The 12,903-nt window shown below is 35.4% G+C and overlaps 2 protein-coding genes across 3 annotated transcripts; one reads left to right on the top strand and one right to left on the bottom strand.

Annotated features, from left to right (window-relative positions):
- Nucleotides 1–6,941: 6,941 nt before the first annotated feature.
- LOC105336336 (uncharacterized) lies at nt 6,942–9,251 on the top strand. Its single transcript, XM_066084870.1, has 2 exons — nt 6,942–7,140; nt 7,568–9,251. The coding sequence occupies exons 1-2, from the start codon at nt 6,963–6,965 to the stop codon at nt 8,920–8,922; spliced, it is 1,533 nt and encodes a 510-aa protein (XP_065940942.1). The 5' UTR covers nt 6,942–6,962; the 3' UTR covers nt 8,923–9,251.
- Nucleotides 9,249–12,315, bottom strand: LOC105329685 (uncharacterized). Of its 2 annotated transcripts, XM_066084869.1 has the most exons (4): nt 11,762–12,315; nt 11,229–11,355; nt 9,790–10,826; nt 9,249–9,748 (listed from the first exon to the last, which is right to left on the bottom strand). In XM_066084869.1, the coding sequence occupies exons 1-4, from the start codon at nt 12,175–12,177 to the stop codon at nt 9,742–9,744; spliced, it is 1,587 nt and encodes a 528-aa protein (XP_065940941.1). In that variant the 5' UTR covers nt 12,178–12,315; the 3' UTR covers nt 9,249–9,741. The 2 variants fall into 2 exon arrangements, with proteins under 2 accessions (XP_065940941.1, XP_034313081.2); XM_034457190.2 differs by having other exon boundaries at nt 9,249–10,826; nt 11,762–12,314.
- Between the last annotated feature and the right edge of the window lie 588 nt (nt 12,316–12,903).

Below are 12,903 nucleotides of genomic sequence, written 5' to 3' on the forward strand. Positions count from 1 at the left end.
TGTTTCAGGGCCCGATGTTTAAAACCCCATTATAATGATTGAATAGTGTTCTATAAGTGGGGACCCGAATCTCAAATTCTAGAGATGACCAATTAACCACATTTTCACAGTGATAGTGATATACCACTAGTAGATGACACCGAAAATTTAAGCCCCCATGCAGGGTAGGAGCCTTTGCTGTTTTCGAGCCCGATGTTTGAAATCCAATTATAATAAAGAATATGTATTTGTTAGGGCCCCATATCTCAAAAACTATAGATGACCATATGAACATATTTTTACGGTCATTTAAAAGTAAAAACATCATTTAAAAATACACAATCACTCATATATTTCTTTATCAAAATGATTGAAAATTACGTTAAATTCCGCTGCTTTTTTTTTAATTTTCGAACAAATTTTTTTAAAAAGGTACGCGGGTAAAATTCATTATTCTTCAAAACATTTAATCAATTCATAAGATAACTAATGATATAATAAATAATTATATAAATAAATCAATGAACTTTTATTCATAAAAGGAGAAACCGAAAATCAAAAATAAATAACCAACCTAAGCGCATATACGACTTTTTTACTTGTTAGTTGATTAGAAGAACAAGCTTATATCTAAAAAAAAAGTCAGCTCATCACAATATATGTGTTGGTTGTTTTTTGGGGGGTTTTATGTTTGTTTTTTTATTACCCCTGTTTAATTGTTCGAAGAAATAATATAGTACACAAGTAAATCTTTATTGCAAAAATATGAAACAAATAGTATAAATTTTTAGGTAAATTAATTGAATCGTCTTGATTTATATGGCCTCGTTTTCAAAATTGTATATTTATAAATCAAGTTGCAAACTTAAAAGTTGAAAAATTAGCAAATAGTGAGTGACAATATAAACGTAAAGTTAGTTCAGGCTCAATTTCACATTTTCCAAAGTAACATGCAAAGATACCAACATTGTTCTGGTTGTGAAGACATTCCATATTTCATCATATCTCGCGTTTTGTAGAAATGTAACTTTAAAACGAAATGATAAACACTAACTTTACACATGCTTTTAATACATAATTAAAATACCCCTTACCTATGATTTAGAACCCCATCAATCAAAGTAAAACTAAAACATTTCAGTTTTTCATCATATCATTGCATCCTGTCTCCCGTTTGATATTTAGAAGAAGAAATATATAATTGTTTTTAAGATCGTCAATTCTAACGGTATTAATTTAAAATTGATTGCCTTTTGGACGAAGGGAGTAATACATTTCCACTTTGTATTCCCTTCCTCTACAAAATTAAGTCAGGATTGGTCAGTTAGTTCCCTGGGAGAAGCTTATACATTGATGGTAATACATTGGAAAATTAAAGTTCGAAACTGGCGTATTTTCACTCAAATGTGTTCTCACGTGTCCATAACGTCGAAGTGAAAACTGTAGATAAGCATCGATTAGATGAAAAAGATTCGAGATATTCCGAAATCCGTGTAAAAGATGTTCCAAAAAGATGCGAGAACAGGTGAAATAAACGATGATGATACATGAGTGTTATGAAAGCGCATGCCTTAGTTCATATAATTTGGGGTTGAAAAACCATGTATTTTATTCTATGTATTAATAAATGCCATAAACAGTGCGACATTTAAGTCCGGACATGACAAAGTCCGGGCTTTTAGCTACCATTTCCGTTGGACATAGCTTACTTTTGTTTATATATCTTGGTGGGACATTTTACTTTGATCCTATCATGTCAGCATGAATGTACACATTGCTCTAGTTTTCTTGTAATTGTCTCTCAAATATCAAAATCCCATGGGATTTTGGTGGGATTTTTCATCCCATCTCAAACCCCACCAAAATCCCATGGGAGAAAAAGTATTGTGGGATAAATTGTCCCATGTGGGAGAAAAAATCCCATCATTCATAAAAGATGGGATTAATTCTCCCATATAGGACAAAAAATCCCACATAATAAAGAAAATAGGATATATCCCATGATTTTTCACATAGGATAAATTTTCCCATATATCACAGATATCTTTCTCATGATTTCTCATAATAAATTATTTTCTTTTGTTATTTCACCTTAATTTGCACATAACATTAAACTCTGTCTCATGGCAATTGATTGGATCAACAACTGTACAGACATTTCATATTTTCATCTGATATTAATCTTTTAAAGACATGTGAGATTGTATTGTGTTGATTTTTCAAAATACTGTAGGTGCATGTTTGCTATAAAATGCAGATTCTAATCCTAAATAAATAGTTATTTGGTTCTTCATTTTTAATCCATCTAATTAGACTTTCTTGTTATCTATTTCTTAGGAACTGTCTTCCCACAAATGTTTATTTAAAAATAAAATTTGGTGTTATGACTAGTCATAACACCAAATTTTATTTTTAAATAAACATTTGTGGGAAGACAGAACTAATAATTTCATTACATATTATATAGCTCTTTCTGGTAATTACCATAGGCGCTTCCCACCTAAAATCAGTGTATTAAAAATCCATCCGAAAAGAGATGAAGATTTCGCACAATGATGTATAGATAGTGAGCGTCTAACAGGTGCAGTTCTTTACCTCAGCAGATAAGAATGACCATTGTAAATGTTGCTGTGCAGTACTAATGCAACGCTAAAAAAATACCTTATGCAGATTGTAAACAACGAAATGTTTACCCAATGATGACGTTTTTTTCATATCTAATGCTCATAAACTTCTCATATTTCTCATGTACTCATTTCTCAATCATCAATGTTCCCAGTTTCCATCTTGGAGTGTAATAATTATGTTGAATTGCGAACCCGATTGTTAAATACACCCCCCCCCCCTCCCCCCCCCCCCCCCCCCTTTTAAAAGAATTCGGAATACTAGGACAATCTCATATCATGTTTCATGGAGTCAGGTGCACAGAACAAGAACCACATCGTCAATAACGGCGATTGTCTACGCCGCATTGTTACCCATTGTACGGATTTTTTTTAATAAAAGAGAGTAAAATATAACCTTTGAAAAAAAATGTTTTATATTGAGTTCAAAATCATGCTTAAATAACTGTATCAAGTTTTGTAGTTTGATTAAGTCATTATAGTGAGACTGTTTGGTTTTTTTTTTCAATGTGATTGTTGTTGTTTTGATACATGTAAGAAGGTAACAAGACTTCAAACTGTCGCTAAGTTTAATAAATTTCACAAACGCTATTTCTATTGGTTGGTTGCACCGAGCTCAGCTTGAGCGAGTTTCTGTACTTGTGTACATTACCTGCATACGTGTAAGTAACAGTATATCAAATAAGTGTATTTTAAAAATACATGCACATACATAGTAAAGAAGATCAAAGGTGGCAATGTTGCATACATCAACCCGTTAATTGCCAGACCGTCACCTTGATTAAAATTCTTATCCCTCGGTGGTTCGTTTTATATATATACATGTAATTATATCCCCGACTGTTTAAGACTTGTTACCTGTAATTAAATCCGAGATGTACGGTTCTAGGATAACACAAAAGTGAAATTTTTGTTTCAAATTCAATTAACGGGTTACAATATTATTTCCCTATAAAAGAAATTATATATGAATTAACCATTAACCATTTACCAAATGTTTCATTTTATTTTTTGAAATCTCTCTCTCTCTCTCTCTCTCTCTCTCTCTCTCTCTCTCTCTCTCTCTCTCTCTCTCTCTCTCTCTCTCTCTCTCTCTCTCCTCATTATTTGCTTGCTTAAGTACTGCTTTAAAGTACACCAGGGACAAACGGTATCTAGACTACCTACATGTAAAGTGCGGTCAATTTTTGATATGATGGAGATCTATATGTGAAAACATCCTGAAAATTTAACTGCGGTCGCATGAGTACTTTTCGAGATATTTGGGGAAACCCGATTTCACACCTTCAGAACGATTTTTAATCAAGCCGATTTGGCGCGGGATGAACTGTGGCGTCACTGGGTCAACTACTATAATATGAGAAACAAGAATATCGTATGAAAACTGTTTGTTTTCTTGCATTGCATTTTCTATATATGAACATTTTTTTTTTTATCGACCCTGAATGACTAAATATACTGTTGTTTGAGTTTAAACCCATATTTTATTGAACAAAAATGCCGAATTTGGAAACTTGTTAACGTTTGCTTCATGAATTTAGTCAAATGTGTGACACATTTTGCATCACATGTGTATCCTATGTAGCAAATTGACAATCAATCAAGGCACTGTTGTTATAAGAAATATTTTTTGAAATATTTTTTTTGTAAAAGGTAACGTGGGGGGGGGGGTCTATTCCTCGTATGAGACATAAAATTCAGGCACGTAGCATCGGGGGGGGGGGGGGCTTGCATTTACCATGTTTACATATAAAAAATTGAATTATCATGGAACCTCCCCCCCCCCCCCCCACTTTTTGGGGGAGTATGTAAGTATTAATTAAGGAAATTAAGAGTGAAATCGAAGTTACAGATATATACCACGCCAGCTCCCCCCCCCCCCCCAATTTCCCCTTTATTTTTTATTTTTTTGCTTGCTTGTCAAGATTTTTTGGATGAGTCTGAGATGTAATTTCAGGCAGGTAGCATCCTTTTTGAATTGTGTGTGGGGGGGGGGGGGGGGGGCAATCAAAAACGATGCTACCTGCCCGATATTACATCAATATTGCCCGATTATTCATTTTAATATTGATTTCGGACTATTAACAATCAAAATAGCATGCACATTTTAACAAACAATCGAGGGATTATTAATGGATCAAGGCGAAATTTAAGTCCAAGATGGCCGCATGATGAAGTTTGTCTCGTAACTTCTTTGAAAATACGATAATGGAATTTTATTTTACACTTATTTACATCCTTTGTCAAGATATGTTAAAGTTTCTTTCAGTTTTAATAATGATTCGGTGTTAGTATAACAATTTAATTTAAGCTATTTGGAGTTAAATTGCTGACTATAGCGCTCGGAAGAAAGGTGTTCTTTATTGGACAAGAAATTAAGACCAGGGACGTAATTACTTCCGAAATTATTACTTCATTATTACTTGATTGCATTTTTTAAACAAGGTTTAAATTGCTGAATTGTGAGTTTTGTCATTTTTTAAATGATAAGATAAGTAACAATTAAGGCATATTTTGAACATTAGTTTCTTTTTGATAGTCTCATGCATGATTCTTTAACCACTGATTGACGGACTATACCCGTGTATTAGCTAATGAATGCTTATTTTACACAGTCTAATTTAATTTATGTTTTAGCTGATAATAATTGAGTAGCTAATTATACACAAATCAATTTACCAGTCTAGAGGTGTGAAACCTCCTCTTTGTTCTCCAGACTCGTGTACCATGTGTATACATACCCCAGACACACACGTGTCTGGAGCAGTAGCTTCGTTAGTTTACCGGTGACATCGTCTCGGGTCATTCGTGTGTGAAGGGAGATTATGTAATCAGCAACTGAATAATGAACATCAATCTGTCCATGCAAGCATTTAAAATAACTAGATACGTCAAAACATCAGAGCTCTATCAATTTTTTGTAATTTTTTACTGCAAAATGGTATTTATTTTGTAAAGCTTTTTAAGGTAATTCCCTTCCTGTTGATCTCGTAACCTCTTTTCCGCATGTTGAATAAGCAAATTAATCACATATGGAGAAATCACGTACACTTTATTCATGAGCTAAATGTCACGTGACACTGTTCTCATTAATATTTATGTCTTCAAATTGTCTCCCTTACGAATGAAAATTACATACCTTTTATGTATGAAATTTGTGTTATTATGTCAAAACTTTCATTTTTTGAATGAGAACATGTGTTTAGGCAATGCATAGATTATCTGTGTATGTTTTTGTCACCACAATCAGTGATTCACACTTAAAATTCACTTTGAATACCTCTCTATATCCAACCATAGATAATCTAAAAATATGACTTTACCTGCTAAAATGAGTAAATAAATAGATAAACAGCCAAAAATATCAGCTTGAAACCGAATAAAATTATAAAATGAAAAATTCATTCAATTTATAACGATAATTCTTAATCAAAAATATGCAATATGCCTAATGATTCAATATAAAGACTGTATAAATGCCTAGTTGCAAGTCCGATGGCTTACTGAGAAAGCCTTGAAAATGCTAAATTGGAAGTAAAAAGGAACCGACAAGACTTTTTTAATTTGAGTCTAAATTTCTGACACAACTAGTTTGCAATGTAAACTTTGTAAATATATGAGGAACTACTTTACCTATGAATGGCAAGTATTTTAAAAATAATTCCAAAATCCCTTCATGACGCCTTTCAACACTAAAACACACTTTATTCCTACAACGCCCCGCTTCGATATTTCAGATTCAAAAGGAACCGCCATCTCAATATCTAATGTAAACAAAACAAGCACATTCCAATCCCGGATGATGTAAATGACAGAACCAAATGAGAAGAAAATATTTCCGAAATACTTATTTTTTATAATTTGTGATTTTTCTCATTCCTTTCTATATATTCTATTGTAATGAAAATCGCCATTGTGATAACAATATGGCCGCTATGCAAATTAGTAAAATGTACACCATTTCTCCATATGCAAATAATGTTAAATATGTCGCCTTAACTATAATTATATTATGTAAGTAGATCAAATAATTTTCAATAATATCAAACTGATAGCATTCATGCCGTAAATACTCCATTTCATAGATCTTTATTTGTGATGCTGAATTAGTAAATATATTATTCACCAATTCCTATATATTTGCTTTGTATAGGCCTTATTAGGCGCCTTTTAATTTAAAAAAAATCTATCCCATAATGCCCCGCGCGTGCGCATGCGCAGTTTAACGTAGGGCAAGGTTGAAAGAATCTAAACAATAACAGTTACCTGTAGAACCGCCATATTGCGAGGTGACGCAAATGACACTTTGTTTTGAATGTGTGAAACAGTGAATGGTTTTTATGTTGATTTCTCTACGCGATGCCGGCCCATTGTTGTGCATATGGTTGTAAAAGCAGACAAACAGCAGGTGAAAACATCAAGTTTTTCCGCATACCTAAGGATGAACACCTGAGGGCTAAGTGGATATCGGCCATTAAACGTGATGATTGGGAGCCTAGCGATCATGCCAGGATTTGCTCTAAACATTTTATTAATGGTGAGTCAGTGTTTCACGTAAACATGATACTATTATGTGAATAATAATGTGTAGCTTTTATACATATGTAGTATAGTGAGCAGTAATAAATACTTCATGCTTTCAACAGGTAATATGTTCGGTATCACTGGTCAGTATGCTATACAATCAAAATGGCGGCTAGTTCTTTAAGTTATATATTTATTTAAGACGTCCTGCAGAATTTTTATTTATATATGCATAAATTAATAATACCTTTAATCAATATGTAAATACTACTGGCGTCCGACCAGTTCTCGCCGAGTACCATTTCTCGCCAGTGCATGGTTTCATTTTTCGGACGTAGCCTACATAAGTATAGTGTTTGAATGTGTTCACAACATCAAGGCATGCAAGATGCACTTAATATTATTTTAAATTGGTTTTTAATACATAATTTTTTTTATAGGACAGCCTTGCAGAGATCCAACAAATCCTGATTATGTGCCATCTGTATTCTGCCATCGGCCCATCAAAGAAGGTGTACTCCAGGAAAAAGTTCAGCGCCATAAACGCCTTGTTGAAAGAAAGGAAAACATCGCCAGGAGCGAGTCAGCACAGGCCCTTCTTACTCTCAGTATGGACAAACCAGAAAAGTGTGCCGGGACTGCGACGCAGACACCTGTCGTTCATCATTGTGATTCCGAAGTGCAAAGTGATATCACGCTCCCTGTGATGACTAGTCTCATCGTCACCAACCAGTTCTTGAAAAACATCTGTGATTCCAATGCAGTGACCATCAAAGAACAACAGCTTGATCAACAAAGAGCCCATGAAATTTGTCGCAAGCAAGAAGATGAGTTCAAATCATTGGAATCCAGACTTCAAAAGAAGGAGGAAGAAAACACACAGCTATTGGAAGAGCTCAAGAAAAAGACACTTAGTTTCAAGACTATTGAGGGGGATGATAAGAAAACTAAATTCTACACAGGATTTCCAAATTTCAAAACTTTCCATGCAGTGTTCCTAGAAACATCTTCAAAAGTGAAAAGAAAGAAAACAAAGCTGTCGAAAGAGGATGAATTATTGCTGACTCTCGTGAAATTAAGACGAAATCTTGCTATGACAGACCTTGCCTATCGATTCAACATTAGTCAATCCTCAGTTACCAATATATTCCATGCGTGGCTGGATGCTCTATATGCTACTTTAGGAGGACTTGTGCATTGGCCAGAGACTGATGTGTGTCAATTACCGGAAGTGTTCCAGAATGAAGTTTTCCGAAAAGTGAAATGCGTCATTGACTGTACCGAGATTTTCATTGAGAGGCCATCCAATTTGAAGGCGAGAGCACAAACCTACTCAAACTACAAGCGCCATAACACCATCAAGATTCTTGTCGGAGCGAGTCCTTCAGGATGTATAACTTTCCTGTCTTCATGTTGGGGAGGTCGTGTCAGTGATAGACAGATTACTACTGAATCAGGAATTCTTGACAAACTCCTTCCAGGAGATGTGGTACTTGCTGACCGGGGGTTCAACATGACAGAAGACTTTGCCCTAAAAGGAGCTCAGCTGATTGTTCCAGCCTACACAAAGGGGAAAAGTCAGTTACCAAAAGAAGACGTTGAGAAATCTCGCATGATGTCTCGTGCACGGATTCACATTGAACGAGTTATTGGGAGACTGAAGGACTTTGAGATTATCAAGGGCCCATTACCCATAAACTTTGTGAAGAGAAAATCAGACAGTCAGGTGACTTGTGGGGACAAGATAGTGCGAGTTGTTGCAGCTATTGTGAACACTAACGATGCCATTCTGTGAGATCCGAGTGAAACTGGTTCTGATCAATGAACATGTTATTGCTTGTATCACTGTGAACAAGTACAATTGTTTCAATTAATTAAATATCGACTAATCATTAAATTTTTGATGGTTTCCCTGTTATCAAGTAATGTCTAGTTGATTGATTTTTTTTTCATTGTTTTCATGTTGCTTGTCATTTAATATTGAATCCATTGATTGAAAATAATCAGTTAATCATTGATTGTATCCCTGAATAATGATTTTGTTTTTATGTATATGAACATCATTATCATAATTTTCAATATTGTTTGCTTTGAATATTAATAAATAAAAACATCACAACAATTTGTCAGAAATATTTTATTAAACATGACAAAGATGAAATGATAAGGCATTAAAAATGAGTGAAAACAGACTACAACAGATATAGTGGACATCCGAACACATGTAGATGTAATAAAAAATACTAGTGCTCCGTATTGAGGGGCCAGCTTTCAAAAACATTAATCACAAACTGATATCTAGGTAGTTCATAATCAAAGATCACAATAGATTTATAGTCATTGTCAATTTCTTCACAGCATATATAAATCTTTATGAAAAAATGCAAATCCACACAAGGCATACTTATGCACAGTTCTTTATCATATTTGCAGTCATTCATTAAAAAGTATATCAAAATGTGGACATCATCAGAGTTAATAATTGTTTAGTCACTGTTTGTTTTTCTTGGAGGGGGGCATTCTTCTGCAAGGTAGGCAAGTCCATGAACCCTTGGGGGCGGATTTTAGTCCCACACATTTGAAATGATACCAGCCAACTTTACAATGTCCAGATTCACATTCTATCATGTTGTCGAAGCTCTCGGTTTTTCCACATATACACTCGGTGTCCTGAACATTGTTGTTGGCATCAAGAAGTCTTTGAGTAAGAATTTCTGGAAGCATTGCTTTCAGGAAGAATCTGTTCAACAATGGCAGCACTTTCTCATTGAAGAAATGTGGATCACGGTGAATGCGCTCAACATGTAGTCCACGAGTGGTCCAACACACAAAATCACAGTAATCCACATCACACACTGCCATTTGTCCCTGTACTTGGTAAAAGTGTCTTGAAGCACTTGGTAGCATGTTGGTACAAGGCTGTCCTCTCTCAGTTTGGGCATGAGGTCTCAGATAAAAATTCGGGGTGTTCACTTCACATGGATTAGTGTCTCTTATCTTGAATGGACACTTGATCTCCACCAGTCCTTTACCGCAACACATACAGTCAATCACTGCATCTGGGCTGGCCCCAAGAGTAGGGTAATTTGGGTTGAGCGTCAGACCACTACGTCTCGCTGAAAATGATGGATGGTTTATCTTCATCATCTCTGCGTACTCGTTCAGGGCCACTTCCTCTTTCGTCTTCCCCCACTTGATTGCTGGTGTCTCGATGTTTGGTACATAGTGCATTATTCCTTTGATGAGGGAAACACTTGGTCTTTGTACATTAGTGTGGCAAATGTCATAGAACTTGGAAGCTGTAAGTCTGCCTTCTCGGAACTGGAACCACTGAGTACACAAACTTTGCTCTCTGGTCAGCTTCTCAACGTTGTGTGATTCCTCATGGCTGACAGTGATCGTTCTGAGAATCCCCTCACACTTTGTTTGAAGTTCGGTCTCCGAAAGCCTGGCATTTAACGGATCAAAGAAGGAGGAAAACACTGTTGGTAGTGAGGGTTTAGCTAGAGTTGGATTAGGCCGTGGATTTGTAACAGTGAAGATGACTGCGGATGGGTTGGAATTCCTCAGTTTCTGCAGAAAAGATGCGGTGTTGTCAAACACTGGGTCTGCTTGTTGTGGAGCTGCATTGGAAGGTTGGTGAAAGTTGTCCTGTTTTGGTTTATCAAAGTTGATTTGTGATAACTGGACTGCCTCTACCTGGAATCAAAATACAATTAAATAAAATTGAAATACAATTTCATAAAAATCAATTACATGTGCATTATCATAGAGCTAAACCATTAATTTAAAATTAACAATTTTTTTTTCTTTTTGTAAAATTTAATTTTGAAACAAAATGCTAGTAACTCTTCTGGCTGTTGCGTCTTTTTTTTTTATTTGTTCAGAGTGAAGCTTTGCCTTAACTAATATTCTATCTGACATTATTAGCTTTATTTTTAACTGCATCAGAGTGTACTAGTATACTATTTTAACATATGCATGTATACACATTTGAGGAACTTCACAATCAAGATTTTAGAAAAAACTGATAATCAACAAAATAATCATAATTCTACAGAAATTTAATACAAATATAAATGAATACCAGTTTAAATTTACCTTCTTTGTAAAGTTCTGGTTCCATAAGCAAGGCATTGAAGTACAAGCTACCTTGTTGTAACCCAGTCGAACGCTTGCTTCGATCTTGAAGAGGATGGCAGCAACATGTGAACATACCTCACCCAATCTGAAATTGAAAGATGAATTATTAATGCAACATTTACTTGGGCAATAGGATGACATAAAAAGTACATCAGTAGTCTACGAACACCAGCAACAACTTTTGCATAAACTTTTGTACATATATCTTAATTTACAGTAGTCGTTACAAACTTATTTATGAAAAAAGTTCTTCCAATATGTGTTGTCCATCACAAGAAAATCAGCATAAGAAAATTTTACAGAATCTCAGTACTCAGCATGTATGGTAACAAACATAAAATAGTTTTTTTTCCGTTCTCATTCAACAGCTGTTTACTGACCTGTTGATAGTCCGAATTCACCTTATATATCACATGGTATCAACTATTTATTTATAAGCCCTGTTACACATTAAGATTTAGGCATACGCATAAAAAGATATAGATGCTTACCCAGCCATGCATGTGCAGTGTGCGTTTAGAATGGTGCAGTCTGTGTCCACGCACACCCATGCTTCGTGAGGTTTCTCGGACAGGGCTTGCGATCTGTTGACCTTGGCCTTCAAAAAGCACTTGTCACTTCCTAAAGTTGAACTCAACACGGTGTGAACCCACCCACTGTGGAAAAAGTTGTAGGCCTCCAAAGAACGGTAAGCTTTCAATGTCTCTCGGGTAAATTGTCCTGGAGTGTCTACAAGGTAACAGTAAATTTCCCCAAACTGAACGTCCGGCCATTTTGTTACATTGTCCTCCCAAGTTTCACCGTCTATGAACGGATCAAAACACAGATCCTTGATCCCAAGCCTCAATAATTTCTCCTTGTACTCCCGCTGAGGGGCCTCCGGCAACGACTTGTAATACAAGCTCATTGTAACGGCTTAATCCGATTAATTTCACGCTGCGATTCACTTGACTTCTTCCGATAATGGCTGTGGGTCTGCCCTACGCGCATCGCGCATGCGCGGGGTCAAGGGTCAAATTTTAAAAACAAAAGGCGGCTAATAAGGCCTATATCTGTTTGTATTTTTTGTATTCATGTCGTTTTGTATGTACATGTATATCGAGAAGGTCATTGTGTACACATCACAAGTCAATCACAAGTCAGTGGATTTTGTCTAGATTTTTGTTTTCTCTCATCTTGATTAGCTAGTGATTAATTTTGCTCTAAATTGTAAAGTATTAATTATGAAGAAATTTTGGGGAAAAATCAGCGACGCGAACGTGATTTGATCCCACGCTAGTACAATAGTGCTACTTACACCGCCCTCCGCGCAGCCACTGCGCCACTCCAGCTTTTGTTGTAAAGGCTTTTATTTTAAATATAAGGTAAGGCTATCTTATTAAAAAGGAAATAAACTGAAATTCGAAGCTAATTTTTTCTTCGGAATAATATATTCTTAAAAATATAGAGTATTTCACCCCTTGTTATGATTCTTTATTCAAAACTTGAATAATTACATTTCGATGTTTTATAGTACATGTACTACCAGGGACATTTATGTATATATATGTATCACCGGTGCTATGCATGGACACGGAATGCACCGATCTAGCTTTTTTTCCTTAGGGAGGGGGGGGGGTGGGTTCGGAGTGAC

This window comes from Magallana gigas, chromosome 5 (genome assembly GCF_963853765.1).
Source record: "Magallana gigas chromosome 5, xbMagGiga1.1, whole genome shotgun sequence".
NCBI classification, from domain to species: domain Eukaryota; kingdom Metazoa; phylum Mollusca; class Bivalvia; order Ostreida; family Ostreidae; genus Magallana; species Magallana gigas.

What these genes read in the sequence shown, in the direction of transcription:
- LOC105336336 (XM_066084870.1), top strand. Translation starts at nt 6,963, where the DNA reads ATGCCGGCCCATTGTTGTGCATATGGTTGTAAAAGCAGACAAACAGCA. An exon ending in CTCTAAACATTTTATTAATG is followed by an intron (nt 7,141 to 7,567) that starts GTGAGTCAGTGT and finishes TTTTTTTTATAG; the next exon opens with GACAGCCTTGCAGAGATCCA.
- LOC105329685 (XM_034457190.2), bottom strand. Translation starts at nt 12,177, where the DNA reads ATGAGCTTGTATTACAAGTCGTTGCCGGAGGCCCCTCAGCGGGAGTAC. An exon ending in CACTGCACATGCATGGCTGG is followed by an intron (nt 11,356 to 11,761) that starts GTAAGCATCTAT and finishes TTTCAATTTCAG; the next exon opens with ATTGGGTGAGGTATGTTCAC. An exon ending in ACCAGAACTTTACAAAGAAG is followed by an intron (nt 10,827 to 11,228) that starts GTAAATTTAAAC and finishes TTTTGATTCCAG; the next exon opens with GTAGAGGCAGTCCAGTTATC.